The 22952-nt window shown below is 36.2% G+C and overlaps 1 protein-coding gene across 1 annotated transcript in view; it reads left to right on the forward strand.

The window, feature by feature from the left end:
- The window catches only part of LOC145984521 (piwi-like protein Siwi), an 80844-nt gene that overhangs the window by 29070 nt on the left and 28822 nt on the right, over nt 1–22952 (forward strand). Inside the window, exons 8-13 of the mRNA XM_083118177.1 lie at nt 388–538; nt 3012–3153; nt 7551–7705; nt 15534–15661; nt 17744–17912; nt 21011–21135. Coding sequence (XP_082974303.1) covers nt 388–538; nt 3012–3153; nt 7551–7705; nt 15534–15661; nt 17744–17912; nt 21011–21135 — 870 coding nt within the window. The remainder of the gene's footprint in view (nt 1–387; nt 539–3011; nt 3154–7550; nt 7706–15533; nt 15662–17743; nt 17913–21010; nt 21136–22952) is intronic.

Below are 22952 nucleotides of genomic sequence, written 5' to 3' on the forward strand. Positions count from 1 at the left end.
GTTTATTTGTTTCATTGTTCTGAAGACTTGAATTTATTTTATTTATTAAGTCAGTAATTTTGACCCTTAGACTGGTTTCTATCTGAGATTGATTGATTGATTTAGTTTATTTTACTTCGCGTTTTGTGCCTCTTGGCTAATTTGTGAAGATGGGGATGAGTGATGAAATGATGAAATTGATGAATGGACATTCACAAACAACCAAACCCGAGCAGGATTCGAACCCGGGACTCTTGGCGTTGCAGCGTGATGTGCTAACTACTCGGCCACAGTGTCCAGCGGTTTCTATCTGAGAGTTTGTTTTGACAAAGTACATGGAATCTTGTTATTTATAATGTTAGATTGTACACAGTGCAGAAAGAAGAGTTTAACAACACTATATTTCAGATCCATGATGAACTGAAGAAATGGAATCTCAAGCTCGACAACAAGCTGGTTCAGTTCGATGGTAGAATTCTTCCTCGTGAGAAGATAATTCAAGGTTCTCACCTCAAGTATGATGTAGGTCCAAAGGCTGAATGGGCTAAAGAGCTTCAAGGTAAATGCTGATGACAGTGGCAGCTCATGAGTTCGGAACGTTGGTGGTTGTAGCGAAGAAATTAAAACTATATGTGTTTGTGTACATACGTATATAGTGAATGTGTGTGTGATTGTATATTTTACAACCATTTATTCAAACAAGAAACAACTTCTCCCCTTCTAATGACACCTTATCTCAACCCTGTCTCCCCAGCACATAGAAACCCACCCTGGTTATAATGAAGTTTGTCGTTATGTCAGTACAATCAAACTTTCTTTTCTAAAACAAGAGAGCCAGTTGTTTTTTTTATGGTGGAGGTCCACCTTGAGCCTTATCTAGCATCACAACCATTCTCCCCACAATATTTTGGAAACATATGTATATCTTCGAACCATGGTGCATTAGTTTGGTGAAAGTCTTACTGCCACATGGATGATGCAGGTTTGATTCCCCGGACAGGTGATCAAAAGTCAGAATTTCCTGACATTGTTCCTTCATAAAGTGACCCTGTCACTCAGCCTCTAATAAATGTTTACCTGGCAGTAAAGTGAAAGAACTGCAATATGAAAGATTTGATTACTTTATGAAAACACTGTTGAGTCTTGTTTCCATGCTAATAAAACATTAAAATGCTGAACAAAGCAAAAATATACACTAAAAACATGTTTCCACCTTCTTCAGATGACAGATGAAGATTCACAATAAATTTATTTATTCTTTCACAAAGAATTTATTGTGAGTTTTCGTCTGAAGAACATCCTGTTAGAGGGTGGAAACATTAAGTTTTTAGTTTATATTTTTATACAATAAATTATTCTTTCACAAAGAATTTATTGTGAGTCTTCGTCTGAAGAACATCCTGTTAGAGGGTGGAAACATTAAGTTTTTAGTTTATATTTTTATACAATAAATTTTGCCATGGTCAGCATTTTAATGCTTTATGTTATGATATTGTAAATGAGCAGCAGAATTTCTCACAACTTGAAAAATGTCAATATTCAACTTCCTTCACACACTATAAAAAAGTTTTTAAAGTGACATAAAAATATCTAAGAAAAAGAAACAGCTGTTGGTCTGCACACAAACACAAACTACAACATTCAGCAAAGAAATCAAAGCAATCAGAAAATATCGTACTGTATTCCAAAATTTTAACTTTTTTTTTTTTGTACATTGGAAGATGCCATCCAGCTATTTCCATCGACATCTGTTGTGTTTATTTTATGTCAATTTTCTACAGCCTTGTCTAATCACGATGATGGCAATAAGCAGATGAGATGGATGAAATGGAGAAACACAATGATACTTCCATACCTTAGCCATGGTTCAAGGCTTTGAGCTCTGGCATCACAGTGTTTGATGCTGCCAAGTCTGCCAGGGAGTAGGCTGTTACTTAGCTCTCTCATGTTGTATAAAACGTTAAATGCAAATGCACTGTCCATAATAAGACAAGAATATGGTTCCTTTGACATGTGTGTTTCAACATTCTGAGTGGGTGCTGTAGTTCTGAGGTTGGCTCTGGACTATCTGGATGAATTTGCAACTGGACTGTAACTGCTTGTGGCCAATACATAGTAGAAATGCAGATATAGTGCCCAAGACATGTGTAAAAACATGGGGAGGCCTCCATTGCCCTCTTGAAGTTGCAGAAGCTGAGAATAGTACCAAACACAAAAAGGACAGAGGTGTCCATGCCATGCCTAGGCACACAACAACAGAAAATGCTCGGGAAGAAATTTCCACTATGATTACATTATGTAACCATTATTCTCTACAAAAGAAGTTTAATATTTATCTATGTAAGTCCAGGAATATGTGATGGTTGCATAACTTCACCACCTTAAGGAGCAGCCACGAGTGGCTGATAATTTCCTTTATTCTTACAAAATTTTACGTGTGCAGCATACTTAAAAGTTGTGAAAATTTTGGGTTATTTGCTATTATAGATAATTTGCACATTTCATGTTTAGTTTCTTATACTACTTCCTTTTAATGAATGTATAATTGTTGTAAAATAAGCAAGTAACTGAATGTAACCAGTGTAATGTTGGACAGTTATTTCCTTAAATTATTTATTGTGCCTTTATGAATGTGATTTTTGACTTGCATCTGGGAATGGATTGTTGTTAATTCTATACAAGATGCACTGAACTAAATATGTGAATTTTTACTACAATCAAGAAAGTGAATTAAATGGAGGAGGGAAGGGAGCAATGCTGAGGTTTACCTCCTGAAGAAAAATGGCAAAACTACATTTACCTTTAGTAAGTATAAATTATCCAATACCTGGGATCTATTTCAGGTGCTAAATGCTGCTTTTGTTTGAAAGTTGTAATCATTATTATATATTATTATTAATATATTTTTAGATTTTCATTCACTAATACCCTTGAAAATTACTTGCTCATGGGTATCAAACCATTTATAACATGGCCATTTCTCTTGCATGAAATGTAACATGTTTGATAAGTCTTTATACTATTGTTTCCAGGCAAACCCATGCTGGTGAGCTATGCCATTAGGAACTGGGTAGTCATTTCACCACAACAGTACAAGAGAGATGCTCAGAGTTTTTTCAACAAGTTGGCAAGAGTTAGTGATGCAATGAATTTCAGAGTGGATCCACCTCAGTAGTAAGTTTCTTCATGTCTATTTTACTTTGCTTGCATAAATGCTATGTTTGTAAAGGCTGATAGATTTTAATTTAGAGCCACGTTCACATGCTCAAATCAGTGGCATTTAAACGTATGTGATTCCACTTGAGTCGAAGTGCATGGGGAATTGTGAAAATGTCATTTAAGTGATAGCAGTTGTAACATCCAATATTTTTGTGTGGTTTTGAAAGAAAAAATCACGGTTAATTGATGTGTTATAATTGTGTTATAAATTTATTCAAATGTGTTGCTGAAAAGTACATAAAAACATCACAATCAATGTATTAGCGCAAAAATATACTTCAAAAGACTGTTGGTATTTCAAGGGTAACACCTCCATGATGTGAGGAGAGAAAAAAGAAAGAAGGTGATAAGTTCCAGTCAAGTAGTGTATGTGTATTCAATTTGCTTTGTTAATTAGCTTGGGATAACTGCCATATCCATGAAACATTGACAGTTTTGAGGTTTCATTTCTTTTTCCTGTATGACCTTGTGTTTTTCCAAATTTTAATGCAGCTAAATTGATGTTCAAGTGCTAGTATAGTTTTAATTGTTTTGTTGGAGCAAAAATCACTAGCAAAGATTCTTACTTTACTCACTTGCTGGAGAAAGTAGCAACAGAGTTGTTCACAGATAACCAAAGGCAATTGGCCCAACATTCAGTTAACCATACTGAAAATGGTTGACCAAGCGTAAGAATATACCATTGAGCATTGGTAATTTTGGCCGTGGTTCCAATATTTGCTCAATGTTTGATTTTTACGCTGGGCCAATGTACTGAAAACTAAAATATATATTGGTTTGGGTTCTGATACATATAATATCTTGTGAGGCCAAATATAAACTCTAGTACAAATTATTTTGTGCAAAATAAAAAACAAACAAATAATCAGCACTTTCCAATTCATATGGCATCATTGTTCTCAAGGTACTAGATTTCCAGAAAATAAATGTTCAGGTGACTGTGGCCAAATCTGGAACTAACGTTGGTATGATAAATTATTTGCAACATGTAACAATTCTACTTCTCATTTACAATACATGAGATTTGTCACATTAGAGTTGAATGGAGAAAATAAGTTACCTTACCACAGAAGCCTTGTTCTGAGTTGCAGACTTCAAGTCTATTCCAGCTTATAAAAATAAACTAGTGAGAAACAGCTGATATGTTCACAAAGTTTCCACAATTGCTGATTACTCTTAAGACAAAATTTCAAATTGGTTTGATCAAGTGATAAAGTGGGGAAAGTGTTAAAGAGCTGCTGGTCCAGTTGTCTGAAGATTGTAGGTTCATATCTCTTGTACATCTCACTTTTTTATTTAGTAGAATTATTTCTCGTGGACAAAGAACTTGGATAAGAGGAAGAAAATATGAAAAATCTTCTTCTGATAAATCTAATTAGTCGTCAACACCATTTAAAATGGTTTTCTTTTTCCATATAGCTTCCCCAATACTAAATTATTTCCTACAGGAGGCAATAACATGGACAGAGAGCTATTGAAAAATCTTAACCCTTTGGATAATGTCTGTGACTGAATTCTAAATTCCTTCATTTTTAATATTTAGAGTTAACAAGAAAGCATAATGTTTTGTAGTTTCGAAAAAACACCAATTTAATTATAATATTCTGTTTGAAATACTTTCTATGAATAGCAGATAAAATAGTGGAATATGCTTTCAACACATGGGTAGGAGCATTTAAAAAAAAGAGATCAAAAAGGATGGTGTGGTCCAGATACTATGCTACCTGCTTGACATACAAAGGGTCCCTGGTTCAATTCTCCCCTACAACACTTTTTTTTAAATGATAGAATGTAAATTAATGTAAGTCTGTGAAATATTTTTTGCATATTTGATGCCAAATGCTTTTAATTTTAATAGAAATTACAAATAGTTTTGAAATTGCTCAATACAAAACTGCTTTAATAAAATTAAAACCATAAAATGAGATAATGTAATAACAAAAACAATAAACTAGTGTTTGCCTGGAACTGATGGAACTATATTATTTCCTTAGTGCATCGTTGGTTTACTGATGTAGCTATGCCACTAAATCCATCTCATCTCTCTATTATGCAGAGGTTTTGTTTGTGGAAGCAAAGAACTTGCCAACATACCAATGGTCCTGGGTTTACTTCTCATCAAAGACAGAACTTTTTTTTTTTACCGTGCAGTACAAACTAGTGTAAACCTAGGATGGTATTAATTACACATTTTGCACAACTGTAATTTTTAATATAAATGTAATTATTTTCAGAGTAACTGCCTCATATTAAACCTCTTACAAAATGTGGAAAGGTATGTGAATGAGACATACAGTTCTTGTTTTGTGTGGAACATTAATGTGGAAATTCTTAGCAACCACATCAAAAATTTGAGGTGTCATTTAAAAAAATATTGTTTGATTTATGTACAGAATTTACACTGTATATATATTTCGATTTTTAAAACGAATAACATGGTAGCTTAGAACATATTAGGTTATACTCTGTATAAGTTAACCGAAGTAGTCCAGATCTTAACATTATAATTGTGTTGTAAAATCTGTAGCTATATATAAGAATAGCGAAAATAATATTCTGAAGACTACCTTTAGTACATTGTTTTTCTGGCCAATCAGTATCTTCTCGATTTACATTTGTAGTATCCATATGCTGTGCAAAAGTATAAACGTCTGACTCATCCGTATTCTAGGATTCTACCTATTTAATTACAGACTAAATTAAACATATTTGCAACTGATGATGCAAATTTGTGTCAACAAACTCAAAATCATCTTTAGTTTAAAATAGAGGCATGTAATTTATAGTCACAGTGAAAGTATTCGTGATCTGACAGATCTATGTTTGGTCCACAAGTGTAAAAAGACTTTGTAAAGATGGAAAAAAATCCAACGTGCTTTTCAAAATCATCGGATGAATTCATGGATTAAAAATGCATGTGGTATGCACTTCCTACATCCCATGTATTCGAGAATCTGCGTTTACATAATTTAAAACAATAATAATTTCACTGTTTAAATGCTGATTCGAACACACACACATGTTGGAGCGTCATTGGTAACTACAAAGAAAAGAAAAAAATAGATCTTATCTAACCTGGCTCGAACATGCATTTTTCAGAGCATGAAGCCAAAACACTAACCATTCACCTGTAACTTCTACTGGTAGGTGATTATTTAATTATCATGTACGTTTTTCAATTGGTTCACCACTGTTGAAGCGTATTTCATCTCACTTATTTTCTTTCAGATGTAGTTGTTTTTCCAGACCGCTACAATTATTTACCTTCTGCCACCCATGGAGATCCTTATGGAATACATTATTGGAATGCAACTCACAGAAATGAGAATATCTTAGTTTGAAAAAATTGATGTGGGAATGATGTGTTCAGTCACATATTTGACCATAAAATTTTCATATTTGAAGTTTTGTTTGCAATGCAACCATCAACTGAGCATTTAATATCTGGACATATAGTACCTTCAAATGGTAGCAAAAAAAGAAAAAAACTTTCTATAGTTTACTTAGATTTCCACCTTTCATAGAATTTAATCTGCACATAACATTGTTTATTTTACATATATGGATCTAGAACCACCTACACAAGAACACCTGTAAGAATGTTCTTTTTCTGCTAGAGCTAAGCAATTCCCAGCATAGAGATATCTTTCATTCATGGTAGCTGACAAAGGACTTGTGAGTTACTGCAAGTTAAAAATAGATTCTCCTTTCATTAACAAAATATTATACTACTGAACCAAAGAACCAGACACCTTAATATTTGACATCTGAATTGCAATTACTTCTGAATTAAGCTCTTAGTTAAGAATTGTACAATTGTTCTAATTTAACTTATTAACAATAGATTTTAATTTGTTTTCTGTTGAATATATTCAGATTTTCTTATTTCCAATAATTTCTGCAAAGTTAGTTAGCCTTCGAATCAGAATTTATGCATTATCACAAAAATGCAAGTGTCTGTTTTTTCTGTCCAGCAGTGCATATTCCCTGTATGTGCTGTGACTGAAATATTTGTAAAGAAACACTGATACATATTATTTATTTTACACTCTAGAATTTACAGCATACTCTTGAAAGTTGTCTTAACAGGAGAAAGTTGTTTTTAAAACTGATTTTGATTCACTTTCCCATGGTTGGACCATTGGTCCAACATAAAACCAACTTGAATTTGATACCAGCATAAACTCAACATTTCCCACGTAAGAGCTGCAGTTGGCACAACAGTTGTGGCTACTTGGGTTCATTGGCGTATGCATACTCCTCCTCCAAAAAATTGGAATTCACATTGAATCTTCATAGTTACTCTTTTAATTGTGCCTTTTGTAATTTATGTACTTGTGTTTCCATTGTAGTTATGACATACCTGATGAGAGAACTGAGACTTACATGAATGCGTTGGAGGATGTAATCAACAGAACCAATCCTCAAATGATCATGTGTATTGTAACGTACAATAGATCTGATCGGTACTCAGCCATCAAGAAGAAATGCTGTGTTAACAGAGCAGGTAGGAATGAATTCTGGTTGTCCAGAATAGCCTAAAAGAAATGAAATGGCTGTTGATATGTATTAGTGATGAACCAATGTGAAATTTCCTGATAAAGTACTGATACCAAATTGCTAATAAATTGTTCATTAACTCTCTTACAGAATGTGTATAACAAGGAGAGTTCAATGGGTCTTGCTTTGAAATAGAAACTGCAGTAAAGTATCAGCAATTTTACCAATGTACCCATTTCACGTCCCTCTTCCTTGTCAGAGAGTAAGAACACAAGAGCAAACACAGCACAGATACAAAAAAAAATAATAATAATAATAATAGTTTCTCATACTTTTGCTACTCCTACCACCCACACTTGTTCTTAACTCAATTTTAGCCTTGAAAATGCTGTGTGTTCTCCTTTGTTCCTGCTCATTGATAGGTAGAAAGAACATGTTCTGTTCATCATGCAGTGTTAGAATCTATAATATAAATGTGAATATGAATCCCATCCCCTACATGGAATTTCTTGCTGCATTAGAAGGTTTATTGATGTTGTATGAATATAATGTGTTGCTATTTTGTGATAACATGGCGGTGGTACACTGGACCGAAGAGTCTGTCATTAATCAGATATGTTATATTTAGCTCATGTAGTGTTCAAAAATTATAAATTTCAATGTGCCTTTGTAACTTCATACAATAATAAAGTAGATGCCGCCAGCCGCCGCCATCTGATTCTTGGACCGCAGCCAATGGCAGGCGACATCCTGGTCATGTGAGTGCTCCCAGGAGCACTTGTGTGCTAGAGACGCCACCAGTCGAGCTGTGATCCTGGATGAGGGTGGATGCATTGGCACACCCCCTTCCTATTTGAAATTTTGAACCTGCTTTCAAGATGGCAGATTTCAAAATGGCGGCAATGGTTACCATGTACACTACAAGTTTTGCCCCCCCCCCTCTACTACCATCTCCCATTACCAGATTTCACATTTTCCTGTCAGGTTTCAAAATAAAAGGGTGTCCAAAGACTTTTGACTCACCCTGTATTAAATTCATGAAAGGACCATCACAAAGAAGACACATGCCCAGGCCAGGATTCGAACCCAGGAGACTGGGCATCGTAATGCAATCAGCAGCTAACCAGTCCACCGTGAAAGTGTCGGCCAAAGAAATGAAAATTAGAAAATGCCATCTTGAATTTGTAGGTACAGAGTTCACCATTCACGGTTGAAGATTTTTGCTCCCACTAGAATTGGCAAATAACAGAAAATACTTGATAAATAATTTGCTTCTCGATATCTCAAGATATTATTATGTAGGCAACTATTATTCACTGTGTAACTTCGGATTAATTATATGTGTATGTCTAGTCAATTTTGCCACTTATAAGTGCAGCAGGCCTGGAACTGGCATGGAGACCACCATTATGGCAGTGACACTCTGTTACCTTGTTTACCTGTGAAGGAACTCTCGGTCAAACAGCCAAAGTGACAATGTTAAAATTCCCTCTCCACAAAGCAGCCATTAGAGAAACAGGATTTTGTCAAAATAACTGTTCTGCACTGTGATTGCAAACCTTTTAATACATTGACTTGATTATGAGCATCATCTGCAGCATTCACGTTTGGACTTTTGGTCGATCAGTCGATCCAGCTCTGTGTTTCTTTTTTTTTTTTTGGAGAGGAAGACAAGCTGGCAGCTTCAGACTCAAAATTTGAATCGCAATGTATGAAAATGAGATCAGAAACTCTCTGTGATCCCACCTTCTCATGTTTACAGAAGCTAATCATGAAACCACCGCTTGGACCAAATTCTACTTCAAACTAACTGACAGTCATCCCTAGCCATCTGCAGCCAAATCTTCCTGTTTGTGCCGTTCCGACACAGCAGAATGGTTCCACTCTAGAGCCAGAAGAAGAGAAGATGTTACAAGCAGATAGAGGTTTGTGGGAGGGAAAGGGTGAGGGGGATGACTAGGCTTAGGCCCCTGGTGTGCAGGAAGGGAAAGTGTGTTTCCAAAAGGTCCCAGACATCCCTGAAAGGGACAGACCATAAAATCATTAACGACATCTCTTACTAATACATCTGTTTCTGTTCAACAAGCAATAAAATGAAAAATGAGAAAGATATGTATTGCTTGGGGTGCATGCCACTCAAATTCAAGAAGAGTGTTTCAAACTGAGAGCAAGATATACTGAAAAACTATTTTGCAATATTTTTCATCAAAGTCAAATTTTCAGCAAATGTAGAACAGTTTTCCAGGGCCACGTGAACATTTTGGGTGGCCAGTGTCCTTCGTGGGTATCTCGCCTAACGACATCCCTGTTTACTTGTAAAAATGTCAGATTGATAAAACTACCGTGCGTTCATTTCGATCTGCAGCCGAGAGATCGGGAGAAGCGTGGCGGGCGGCGCTGACGGAGATGCCGACATTTGCGGCCTGTAATGCCCGCTTATTTTTATAGACATATGCAGACATTTATATAAATATTGCAAAACGATCACTAACCTGTGTTATAACACGCAAAAGTTCTTCTGTAATTCATCCAAGTTCTGCTCTTATATGCACAAATAAATACACTTTAGAAACGATGTTAAGAGCCACAGATAATAAAACATTTTAATCATAGTTTTGACCAGTAACGTCCTGCTTAAGTTTATATCCTTGAAAGAGTTTTGTGCCGATGGGGATCGTTTGGAAGTTTTGAATGTGCAACACTGTATCAAGATTACGCTGTAGAAGAAACCGTTAAAAGTCAATAGTGTTCGTGAGCTTCCTTGCAATTCGAAATCTCCGAGCTCGAGTTTTTTGTTCCTTCGCGACTAGATGAAGACAGAGTTGTAAATATAGTGGCGAGCAATGTAAACCAAGAGCGTGTTAATTTCGTACTGTGCTCAAGAGTGTTATTCTTGGTTACTTGCAGTTACTTGTTTGTGTTATTGTAGTGTGTATGTGTGACGTGTCAGTGAGACGATTGGAATGCCAGCCGCAAGAACATGTTAGAACAAAGATTTTTTTATGTATGACACGTACCTACGTGAAAACAAACTCGTGTCGAGATGTGTGTAGGTAATTTGTACAGAAATTCCCATGCGTTTCAACTCCACACAGAGATACGGTTAGACATCTCGTCCTTAAATTACGAGAAACTGTATCGTTAAATTTTAAAACACCTAAGCAAAAATGACGGATTCTAACCGAAGCAAAACTCGATGATATTGGTGCAGCGTTAGAACGTTCTCCAAACAAACCTCTACGCCGTGTTTCACAAGAGGTGGGCGTGTCAAAATCATCGGCACATACAGTCACTAAGCTACTAAAATTAAAACCATACTCTTATAACACAGGTTAGTGCTCGTTTTGCAATATTTATATAAATGTCTGCATATGTCTATAAAAATAAGTGGGCATTACAGGCCGCAAATGTCGGCATCTCCGTCAGCGCCACCCGCCACGCTTCTCCCGATCTCTCGGCAGCAGATCGAAATGGACGCACGGTATATATATTTTTACCATTAAGCCGATATCGGCCTCTACCAATAGACTACCGAACAACTTGTCCCATCCTGATTAGCACTAATGTTAGCAGTAAGGGGATGTTCTACCCCAATAATGCAGCATGATGCATAATACTGTTGTAATATGTGCATTTTCCCCTTTCATATAATTCAAAAAGTTGCTTGCACTTATTAGAATTAAAATTGCTTTGAAAGAAAAAAGAGATTTTCATATATCATAACAAAGCTGAAATTTTAACTTTATATTTACCACAAATGTGTTCTTGGACTTATTAATATCTGTATCTCATCTTGACTTACTTTGACTTAATTCCTTAGTTCCTACTAGAACAAAATATATACATGGAACATCACCTTACTCTGTCACATATGGTCTTCTTCACTGATCTTTGGGCTTTTTCCTTTTTCTAGTGCCTTGGAGATTCTAATCAAGTGCTTGTTTCTTAGTGCATTATTTGCTTTCTTCAGTGTGTGTCATATCCTATTCCACTTTCTTCTTTTTATCTGGTTATTAATGTGGTCTTCTGATGCTTGTGTCCATAGTGTTTCATTTGTGATTCAATTTAATATTCTCCTGGTATAAACCCTCCGTAACCCATGCGGTGGTACTGAGTGCCACCTTTTTTAAAAGTTTGAATTATTTTCCATACCAACACAATAATGGTCTGGTTTTGATTGATTGATTGATTTAGTTTATTTTACTTCACGTTTTGTGCCTCTTGGCTAATTTGCAAAGATGGGGATGAGTGATGAAATGATGAAATTGATGAATGGACATTCAAAACAACTAAGCCCAAGCGGGATTCAGACCTTGGACCCTTGGCGTCATAGTGCGATGTGCTAACCAGTCGGCCACAGGGTCTGGCAATAATGGTCTGGAAAGCACTAGGTGAATTATCTACCAGTGGTGTAGCGTGATTGTATGAAAGGTGTAAGGCTTCCTTAGATAAACCTGACTTGAATATTGAATAAATAAAACCCAAAGATATTTTAACTAAATAGAATCTATTTGAATGTAAGTCATGTATGGGCATACTCAATTTCACACACAAAATGCACACACTCTATGTTAACAATAATAGCATATGTATTACTTACTGAAAATTCTCATTTATACTGTAACTCGATCCGACGATCCTTTAGTCTGAACACCTCAATCACGTCGTCGTAGAATCGGGAGTTTCTGGTCAATGTCTTTAGCAGCTCAACGGATACACCTATCGGTCCCAAGTCAGATTTCCTTGCCTGAGTCTGTGTGCTGCGTTGAAATGTACGAATCCTCTTCAGTGCAGAAAACGACCTTTCCACTGATGAGCTTGAGGCAGGAACAGTGAGGAACAATTCTGTTAGTTTGTACACTTGTTCAACAGCTTCATTCAAATGGGTAGTACGCAAGTGCTCATGAACTTAAAACACACTCTTTACTCGATCTTCAGCTTCAGAATAAATTACCTGTAGCTCAACTTTCAACTGATAGCAATTGACAAATTTCGCATACAGCTTAGTTAAGGACACAAACTCTTCTTCTGGAAAGGTCATGTCATATTTTTATTATTATTATTCTTTTTCTTTCACTAAAAAGCCATTGTGGGAAATGCATAGGATACAATTTGCAAATGCAAATGCATTCGAGAATATTAATCATTATCGTGGTTACGATATTTACGCACATTTTGAAAAGCATATCAAGCAACTTAGTGAAAGGAAAAGGTAAAAAGAAATCTGTAAATCATAATGCTAAGTATTACGTGTATGCTTTTAACATTACGGGCAACTGGGATGCACGAGCCTAACTTTGCGGGCTCTGCCGGTTCTAGGATTGCCAGACATTCCTCTTTTATCTTTAACTTCGCTGCTTCTAATGAAGGTAATATCCAACATTAAACCATCTCTTTGTGAACTTAATAATTAGTTTACACATTTAAAATGTCACCCGTTTTGTTAGCTACACCTCCCGTCAAGCATTGTTGAAACAACACGGGAGTCGATTTTCTTGGTTCTCTTCCGACCTTGGCAAACATATGAGTCAGATGCAGCGGGAACAGAAATTCTCTCCAGTTAGCACCCACTGGGAATGCGCCTTACAGTGCCTGAGAATCGGAGCACCCTGTCATTGGTTGAGAAGATTACGTAAGCAAACACACCCGCCATGGGCGAGTCGAAATCATTTCTTCTATTTACCCACGCATAAGTCCTCTCAAGAAGCCTTACAGAGAAACAACTCAAATCAAAACAAGTCCTCAGTTGTTTCGTTAAAAGTTCTACTTGCAGTCTAATATTGCTATGTGTGTTCAAGCGATAAATACGGGAATGCCAGCCACGAATGTGCCGGAAATAAGAAGAAATAAAATGATGGTACATGATTCAGAATGGAAAATATTAGTATGCAAAAACCATTGCAGTACCCATACAAAATTTTACTTGCCAAAATAACGATCTTGAAAAGTAGCAACATTCGGTTCCTTTTATTTGAGTCAGTATGGCTTTTTTATGTATATGATAGGGTGCACTGAGCGCTTCACACAGGAAAATTGTGCTACTATGAGGTCGCGGATGACGGAGGGTTAATATTTCTTACTGAGCAAAGTAGCATAAGAGCCCTCACTTTTTATTTTGATTTGTTCCATAAATCATCTTCTGTCCATGGTTTTGTTGCAAATATGCTTCTTGAATAGGTAACGTTTTCCCCACATTCTAAGGTTTAATTTCCTTCTTGAATGTAATCTTGAGTCATTGCATATAATCTCATTATTTTAGTCTTTATTTATTTAACATCAGACCTAAATCTTAGTTTCTGCAATCATGTCTTCTAATTTAGTTTTTGATAAAGGATTTTGATAACAGACACATATCATTACCAAATTTAGATCTACTAATCTATCCATAAGACTCCATAGTATTCTTCTTAATTTTCTTAGGATTTCTCTCATTACTGTATCTGTTACCAGAAGAAAGTTAACAGGTGGCAGGACACATCGCTGCCTCACTCCAGTTTCTGTTTCAAAGGGTTCTGTAACATTTCTGAATAACTTGGCTTTTATATTGTCGATATGATTCCTGAATTATCCTTATTATCTTGTTTGGTAGCCAATCTTGGTGGCCCAGCAGGGTTCTTGGATTCAAATCCTGGTCTGGTCATAGTGCTCTTTGTGAATGTTCCTTCATTAAGTTCATCATATCATCGTTCAACCTCATCTTCACAATTAGCCAAAAGTGTCAGAAGAATGAAATAAAATAAACAAAATCAATCAATCTGTTTGATATTCCATACTGCTGTAATATTGAATACATTGAAAAGTTTTAAAAAATATGTTGAAAATTTTGACAATGGTGATATTAATTTTTAGTTCCTTCATTATATGGCAAAGTTTTAATTATATTTAGAAAAATATTTTTGTGCATTTCCTTCAAGAGTATAAGCTTGTAATTCTCCTTATTATCTTGTTTCGTAGCCAATCTTGGTAGCCCAGCAGGGTTCTTGGATTCGAATCCTGGTCTGGTCATAGTGCTCTTTGTGAGTGTTCCTTCATTAAGTTCATCATATCATCGTAAATATTTCACATAAAATTTCATCCATACTTCTGAAAAGTTTTTATTTGCTGCCACTACACCAGGTGTTTCAGAAATAATTGAGGGGTTACAAAAAATGATTGCAAGTAAACTATTGAACTTAAGTTCATGAAACCAGTCCAGGATGAAGGAGGAACACAAACAGTTTGTTTGTGTGGGTTGTGTTGAGCCGAGAGTTCATATTCCTGTCGCTAGGTGACACTCACATCACTCACAGTGTTTTATTCAGTGTTTTGGCCCCTTAGATCACCAGACCTTACACCATGTGACTTCTGTTGTGGTGTTTCATCAAGGACAGAGCATTCGTCCCACTGATGCTGCATGATATCATAATATTGGGATGTCAGAGCATATCACCACAGTAATAGACACTATTCACAGGCCCATGTTGATGTGAGCATAGCAATAACTAGACTATCGTGTCAGTGTGTTCCCGGCAATTTACCCTTACAAGGTGCTACCATCTGGAGACAGGTAGACCAAGGTTTTTTTAAGGATGTGTTCATTTGTGTGTTCTTGCTTCATTTGCCTCTTCCACCATTGGACCCATTGACCAATGGGTTGCTTCTTAGTCCTGCTCCTTCACTAGCCTGCCCGCATAGGAGACCCTACCATTAGCTATGCTACCACCGGTAAAGCCTAGCATATCTTCAGAGCACGCAAGCCTCACCATCAACTTCAAGGTTATGCAACCACTAGGTGGGGTGTTGTCTTAAAGTTATTCTCATTCTAGAATTTTATGACACTTATTTTTCCGTTGCAGTCCCTACCCAAGTGATGCGTGGTAAGAATCTTGCCTCCAGAAATGCAAAGACCATTGCAACAAAGGTAGCCATCCAGATGAACTGCAAGATTGGAGGATGTCCATGGACAGTTGAAATACCTCTCAGTGTGAGTTTCTTTTATCTTCTATATATATAAAAAAGGTAAAGTGTTCCCCTATGCTTAGCACCATGCCATGAAGGCATATAGGGGGTGTGGGGCTAATGCCCCACACTTTCTTGATCTGGTCGTGAGTGGGGATGGTGTGATCAGCACCATGCCCCTTGCCACCTTTACCCCCCAGGTTTTCCCCCAGGTACCCATGTCATTTGATGCTGGGTGGGCACCTGGGCCGCTTCAAATGTTGGAAAAGTTCCCGGATTTGAAACGGCCAGGGATCGAACCCGGGACCTTCAGCATGGTAGTCAGACGCGTTACCGACTGAGACACCGCAGCCACAAGGGATTTTTTTTAGTTTACACTACCTTAGATAAAATTAGGTTTTGACTTCTTGAATAATGTGACGATAGTTCAAGGAGATAAATAATTATGAAGGGACGGATCAAAAGACGATACCTAAGTAGCTTCTGCATTTGATATCACGTCCCAGAACATAATTAGACAATTTAAATTACCTCCCAACGCATCAATCTTTACAGCGGAATATTAAACTATATACTGGGTGAATCACCTAAAACTTGCACCCCAAATACTTCAGAAATGGAAGGTGCTATTGAAGTGCTGTGTTCACAGAAATGAAGTGTAACCAAGCGCTCGCAATTGTGGTCCATACACAGATTTTTATAATTATTAGAATGTGTATTTATTTTAGAATGTTACATTTTTCAAATGGAACAATGTCTATTGACAGTAACGAAATAAAACTAGAGTAAATTAGAATGTCAATGGTGTTTATTTCAGGATTCTAGTACAAGTAGTTTTTGAGCTATCATAGTTTGAAAATTTTACACCTCTGAAATTTAATTCCCTACAGATAACACTTGGAATATTGTTCAGAACATACCTGGTCAATATCTGGAAAAAAAACCTCTTAATCATTTGGAGCCATGAAGCTTCAAGACACACATATAGTATATGCACACATTATTTTAATTTTATACATAGATACCAATAATAACAGAGACAAGAAAAAGCAAAAATTGGTGTGTAAATATGTGAATTTGGAATAGGAACTACCCATGTAACCAACAGTGGTTGGTCCAACATTGGCCTAACTTTACTGAAAATAGTTGGTGCATGATTGGCCCAACTTAAAATATACTGTTGGGCAACAGTAGTTTTGGCCATGGTTCCAACGTTGGCTCAGAGTGTGGTTTTTAAGTTGCGCCAACATGTGGTTTCTAAGTTAGCCCAACATATGGTTTTACTTTGGCCCAACGTACTGGAAACTAGAGAAAGGATAGGTTTGTGTTCTGATATATACATAATTTATTGTGAGGCCAAATGTAAAGAAAATAGTACAAATTAGTTATGAAAATCAAATAAATACACAGCACTTTATCAGCCACATGGTCTCATTGATTTCAAGGCACCATACCTTCAAGTGGTAGCACAAAAACTTTTCCAGAGTTTCCTTTCATGGAATTTATTCTGCACATAACATTGTTTAACCACCTTCACAATAATACTTGTAAGAATGTTCTTGTTCAACTACAGCTAAAGAGACAAAGAATAAGCAATTATCAACACATCTTTCATCCATGGCAACTGACAAAGGACTGGTGAGTGACTGCAAGTTAAAAGTACTTTCTCCTTTCATTTAAAAAAATATTATATTATATTATATTACTGATATATTCAAAAACAAAATGTTACATGTCACTTATTTTACACTCTAGAATTTCAGCATACTCCTGAAAGTTGTATTAGCATGAAAAAGCAGTTAAAACTGATTTTGATTCACTTTTCCATAGTCGGGCAAAGGTTGGCAACTACTGTTGGCCCAATGTAAGACCAATGTCAATTTGTCAAATAATGAAAAACCAACCTGATGTTGGCCGAATGGTTGTGGTTACTTGGTAAATACTAGTGAAACATACCCAATAAAATGCTATTTAATTACTTATTACACTATTTTTCGACATCTGAATACTTACCAGTTGAACATATACAATAACATAGTGGGCAGACTTTTGTATAATTTTGTATTTGTGCTCTATTACTGTGATGCTATTTTGCTCTTTGTTACAGGGCCTCATGGTAGTGGGCTTTGATATATGTAATGACACTTCTATGAAAGGGAAGAGTTGGGGGGGATTTGTGGCCTCTCTTGATAAGTCCTGCGGCAGATACTTCTCTACTGTGTCCCTTCACACAAATGGAGAACAATTGTCCAATGAACTGTCAGTCAACATGACAAGTAAGTGCTTTGTTTTCTTCATTATTATGATCTTGTGAGATCCCTAGTAGTTTAGATCTGAGCTGATGTCAGTGCTGTCTGCATCAGAATGCATTAATTGGAATTTTATGACCAATAGTGGCTGACATTTTCCAAGAGTCAAAGTGTATCATAAAGTCAGTAAAAATGCTGCATGACACTCTGCAGAGCCTAAATATCTTGGAAATTATGCAAAATCAAAATTTTAATTATGTTTACTGCAGCACTGAATTATGGATATTTTCAAGCAAATCGCTGATAAATTGCTATGATATAATTCCAATGGAAAATTTTGTGTTTTAAAGTTCAAAAAAGTACTGAACTAATTTGATTGATTGATTGCTTTATTTTACTTCACTTTTTGTACCACATGTGGCTAATTTGCAAAAATGGGGATGAGTGATGATATGATGAAATATATGAATGGACATTCATAAACATCCATGCCCAGGCCAAGATTCGAACCCAGAACACCTGTGAACTAATTTGAATTTTTACAATTTTCAAGTATCATCATGGGCGCCTGCAAGGAGGGGGGTGAGGGGGACACTTACCCCCTGAGATATCTGAAAAAATTCCATTTAATTTGAGTGATGATATTACATATATATGTATATATTATATGACGTGGGGTGACATCGACACTTGGGGTAGCAATCAGTGGTGTGCTCAAGGAGGGTTTGGTGTGGGCCATACCCCTCCCCCTTTAGGCTACAATAAAATTAATGAAGGGACAAACGCAAAGAACACCCATGCTCAGGTCGGGGTTCGAACCCGGAACTCCTGTTGTTGTAGCACCCTGTGATAACCATTCCCCTACGGTTGGTTGATTTGGTGCCATAAATCCACTTTATGTACAGAAACAAAACAGGTAACAAAACACACTTTCTTATTTTCTTCAATAATATTTATTTGGCTTTTTGAGTTCTGAGATACATTTTTCATTTCAAATTATTTCATTATTCACTGCAGAGTATAACACATAGGAACAAGAATGTGCACTCATCACGGGTTCAAATCCTGGCCTGGATTGTTTATAAGAGGTCCCTTCATCAATTTCATCATATCATCACTCATCCTCATTATCGTGAAAACCAAATGTGGCAGAAAAGCGAAGTAAAATAAACCAAACCAACAACAATATGAACGCACGTTCTCTTGCCCAAATAAATACATCTGTTAGAGGCCAAGAGATTAGTATATTTAAATAAAACACTATTAAAACGAGAGTGAGAGAGAGCCTGAGCACATATTTGTAATTTAATCATTATATATTCCATATTTGAAAAAAAAGAAAAGAAAGAAAGCATAACATTATTGTCTTCACATAACACATTCCTATTTCATAAATAATAAAACTACATCCCATATTATACATACATATTGAACAACGTGTAAAAGGTTGTGTAAATACAGAAACCATAAGTACTGCACAAAATTGTACCCTGATTTCTTTAGAGGAATTACAAAGGCTGTTTATTTACCTGGAACTGGTGAGGCGGAGGAAGAAAGAGCTAGGCCTGCTTTGCCCGCGGATCACTCCGAGGGTCGAGAAGCACGTGGAAAAAGAAGTGTTGCATATGAACTGTGGTTTTAACAAGACAATAAATATTGTGATTTAAAAATAATTAGAGATGCAAGATTGATTGATCTATCTCTGCTAGACTAGCTATTCCTCAGTGCAAGTCACTGCTGTCAGTTATAGCAATTATTGCCATTTCGAACAAAATAAGGAAGAACGTTTCACCACAGGCATTAGAACCATCTTGACTGACGTTACTATGGGTGTGCAGGATGAAAATTTTTGGTTGGGACGAGATTCGGAAGGGAAATTTTTATAATCCTGTCCTTCAGAACAAAGAATTCGCCATTTCCGGACCAGTTTCAGGATGGGAAACTTTCAAAATTTATGGACGCAGTGAAAATCTTCAATTCTACACACTCTTCCCTCCCTGTTTAAGTGATTGTATTGACACTTCTGGAATTAAACCCATTAATTTAAATAAATTTTTGACAAAAAAACAAAACAAGAATAACCTTTTTCCAATACGATCCATTGTATTTTCTCGACTGTTCAGGATCCCAAAAAGTGCCATGACTGGGAGCAGATTAAATGGTCTCCAATATCAATCCATCGTAAAAAAGTACAAAATGATAAGGAACTGTTCATCACCATAATGTTTAAGAAAAGGAAGCAAGGCTAATCCAGGCTCTATTTAAATAGTGGATTCAAGTTGCAATTTGTCAACAGCATCAAAGTATTTTCACTCAATTTCAATTTTATGATTTGTAAAATAGTAAAAATAATAATAATAATTACTACTAATAAATAAAATCAAACAAATATTATTAATAATAAATATTAATATTAGAAACTACTAATAAAAATAATAATATTAGGTAAAATACTAGTTTTATGGCTGAGGGGTCAAAATATGAAATCTTAGTTTGTTCCCCCTGAGAAAAATCCTGTGGGTGCCCTTGAATATTAGTATCGATATTGATGGGCTATCAGTAATAGGCCTATGAGGCCTATTGGGAAATCTGGGCCTGGGAGCAGGCAAATGAAAACAAGGCTTTGCACAAGTAGTGACTCAAGATGGCTCCACCAATGAACATGTGAGATGGAATGGTATTGTGTGAGAGGGGTGGGGAGTGAATGCAGTTACCAGCCTTTGCAGCAGCACATGCAGCTTTGCTCTGCCTCCTCGATTTGCTCCCCTTCTCTGGCACCTTGCTCCAGAGATAACAGATACAGGGTATAAGTGAGTGTCTCTCCAAGAATTCACTTCCACAGGCATACTGAAAGGGTGTCCAAACAATATATGTGTGCAATTTATGAGATAAAATACATTGTTTGGGAAATAATGCATGAGATTTGTTACTAAGAATATTGTAGGTGAAGTTTTGTATTTCCCAGTTATTGTTTTCATTGTCTAATTATGTAGGACCAATGCCTTTATTAATGCAAACTGCACTACCTAGAATTGAGATGTCTGCATATCACTGCTATGTTTACTCCCAGTTGTTTACCCACAGAATACATTAACCTTGGTAAACATGGAATGTTTTCATTACAGAGGCCTTGCACAAGTACAAGGAATACAATGATGGTGCACTCCCTCAGAGGATCGTCATTTACAGGGCTGGTGTAGGAGATGGACAAGTGTCTCATGTGTATGATCATGAGGAGGAGATATTAATGGTATGCATGTTAGTAAAGTTTAGACAGAAAGGAACTGATAAAAGCGTTATAAACTTAAATAATGAAGTGATTCTTATCCTTCTGTTGTTGAAGGTTTTTAAGTGTTACTCTTTCAATGATACAATAAATTAAGGTATAAGTAATTCTAATGCATTATTTATGGCCAATTATCTGTGATATCAACAATTATTGATTTGATTTTAATGTTCAAAGCTGTTCCAGATTTGGGGTTTGCAAAATGCAAAACTTTCAAATTCTGTACCAATGGTGATAGTGTATTTCATATTGAAAGGCAGCTATTTCAATAATTTAAAGGTTTCATATATTAATATATGGATGGTTTTAAGTAGAGTTCTAGTAGATTGCAAAATACATTGAAACTTTTCTTACACACTATACAGAGTTGTGTCAAATATAACATCTTATATTTTCTGTCCTGTCCAAATGAACCAACATATTTGAGAAAAAACGTTCAGATAAGAAACATGGTTACCTTTAAATATTGTAAATATTATACATTTCAGCATGTTCATTATATTTTTTGCAGTGGTGTATACTAGTTTTAATAAGTGGGTAATATCCTTGACTCAACCACACACTCCTAAAGTCTACCTGCAAATTTACCTCAGCATCCATATCGGATTTATGAATAGTGTTTGGAAAATGTTATCTTATTGCTGTGACCACTATCAATAAATTCTTGTGATTATGTGAATTAACAATACTGACATGCTTTGAATAAACAAGCAATAACTTTACAAGTTTTAGGAGCATGGTGAAATAATAATTCATAATGTTGCAGGAAACTAGAGATATTGATCCTAGCATTTCATCAATAGTGGATCGTAATTTTTAAGAGCTGCAATAATTTAAACACAAAATCATAATTAACTCACCTCAGTCTCCCCTATTGTAAACTCTGGCCCACAGATGCAGCTTATCCTTCATTTTTCTGTCCTCATCTTGACATTCGAGGGGGATGGGGGGTTGCCCCCTAAAATCGTCTTTTAGATGAAACACAAAAACACGTACTTCTTCCTTTGGGCCCCTCCATACACCTGCCAAGTTTCATGGAAATCGGAGGGGGAGACTTAGGCCTCCCTTGTAAGTGTATTAATTACAAATTGCGCACATGCGCACACACTGTATATATATGTATGTATATTAGCAGGTAACTATATGTTATAAACACATTCTTACTTTCCAAAGAAGCGCTCATGTGGGATGGTAAAATGGATCCGGATCTGAAAATTCCAGATCTGCAGATCCAGATCCGAAAAAATTTCGGATCTGGATCCTAAGGATCTGGAACCAACCGGATCCGGATTTCGGATCCAGCAAGATCCAGATCTGGCCATCCCTAGTCTGCATGTGGACACCAGCCAGATACAGAAATTGAACACAGACACTTGGCAAATAACTTTCACGAAAAAGTTAAGTCAATGAAATCATGTGTCCAGATTAATGGAAATATAACTGTCAGATAACTCTTGTAGGAAGCTTGGGGTAAGGGACGTTGGGGAGTTCTTCCGACAGCAAAATTAATTAACTTGCAAAACAAATGAGTGGGCATTCCCAAGAATGAAAAATTTAGCACAGATACTGCTCATTACACTTGGAGGCATTGTCCTTGAAATTAGCCTAATGGTAGTTAAGCAACAAAAAATAACCTACTAGTGAATCAATGAACCTGGACAAGTGTGACCATCTTGGATTCTAGGTTGATGCTTTTACCCCCACCTCACATGTTTTATTTACTCAACTCCTGTATGCAAGACTAATAATAATGCTATATTCACCATATGTCAGTATGAGGT

This window comes from Lepisma saccharinum, chromosome 2 (genome assembly GCF_977018435.1).
Source record: "Lepisma saccharinum chromosome 2, izLepSacc3.1, whole genome shotgun sequence".
Taxonomy (NCBI): Eukaryota; Metazoa; Arthropoda; class Insecta; order Zygentoma; family Lepismatidae; genus Lepisma; species Lepisma saccharinum.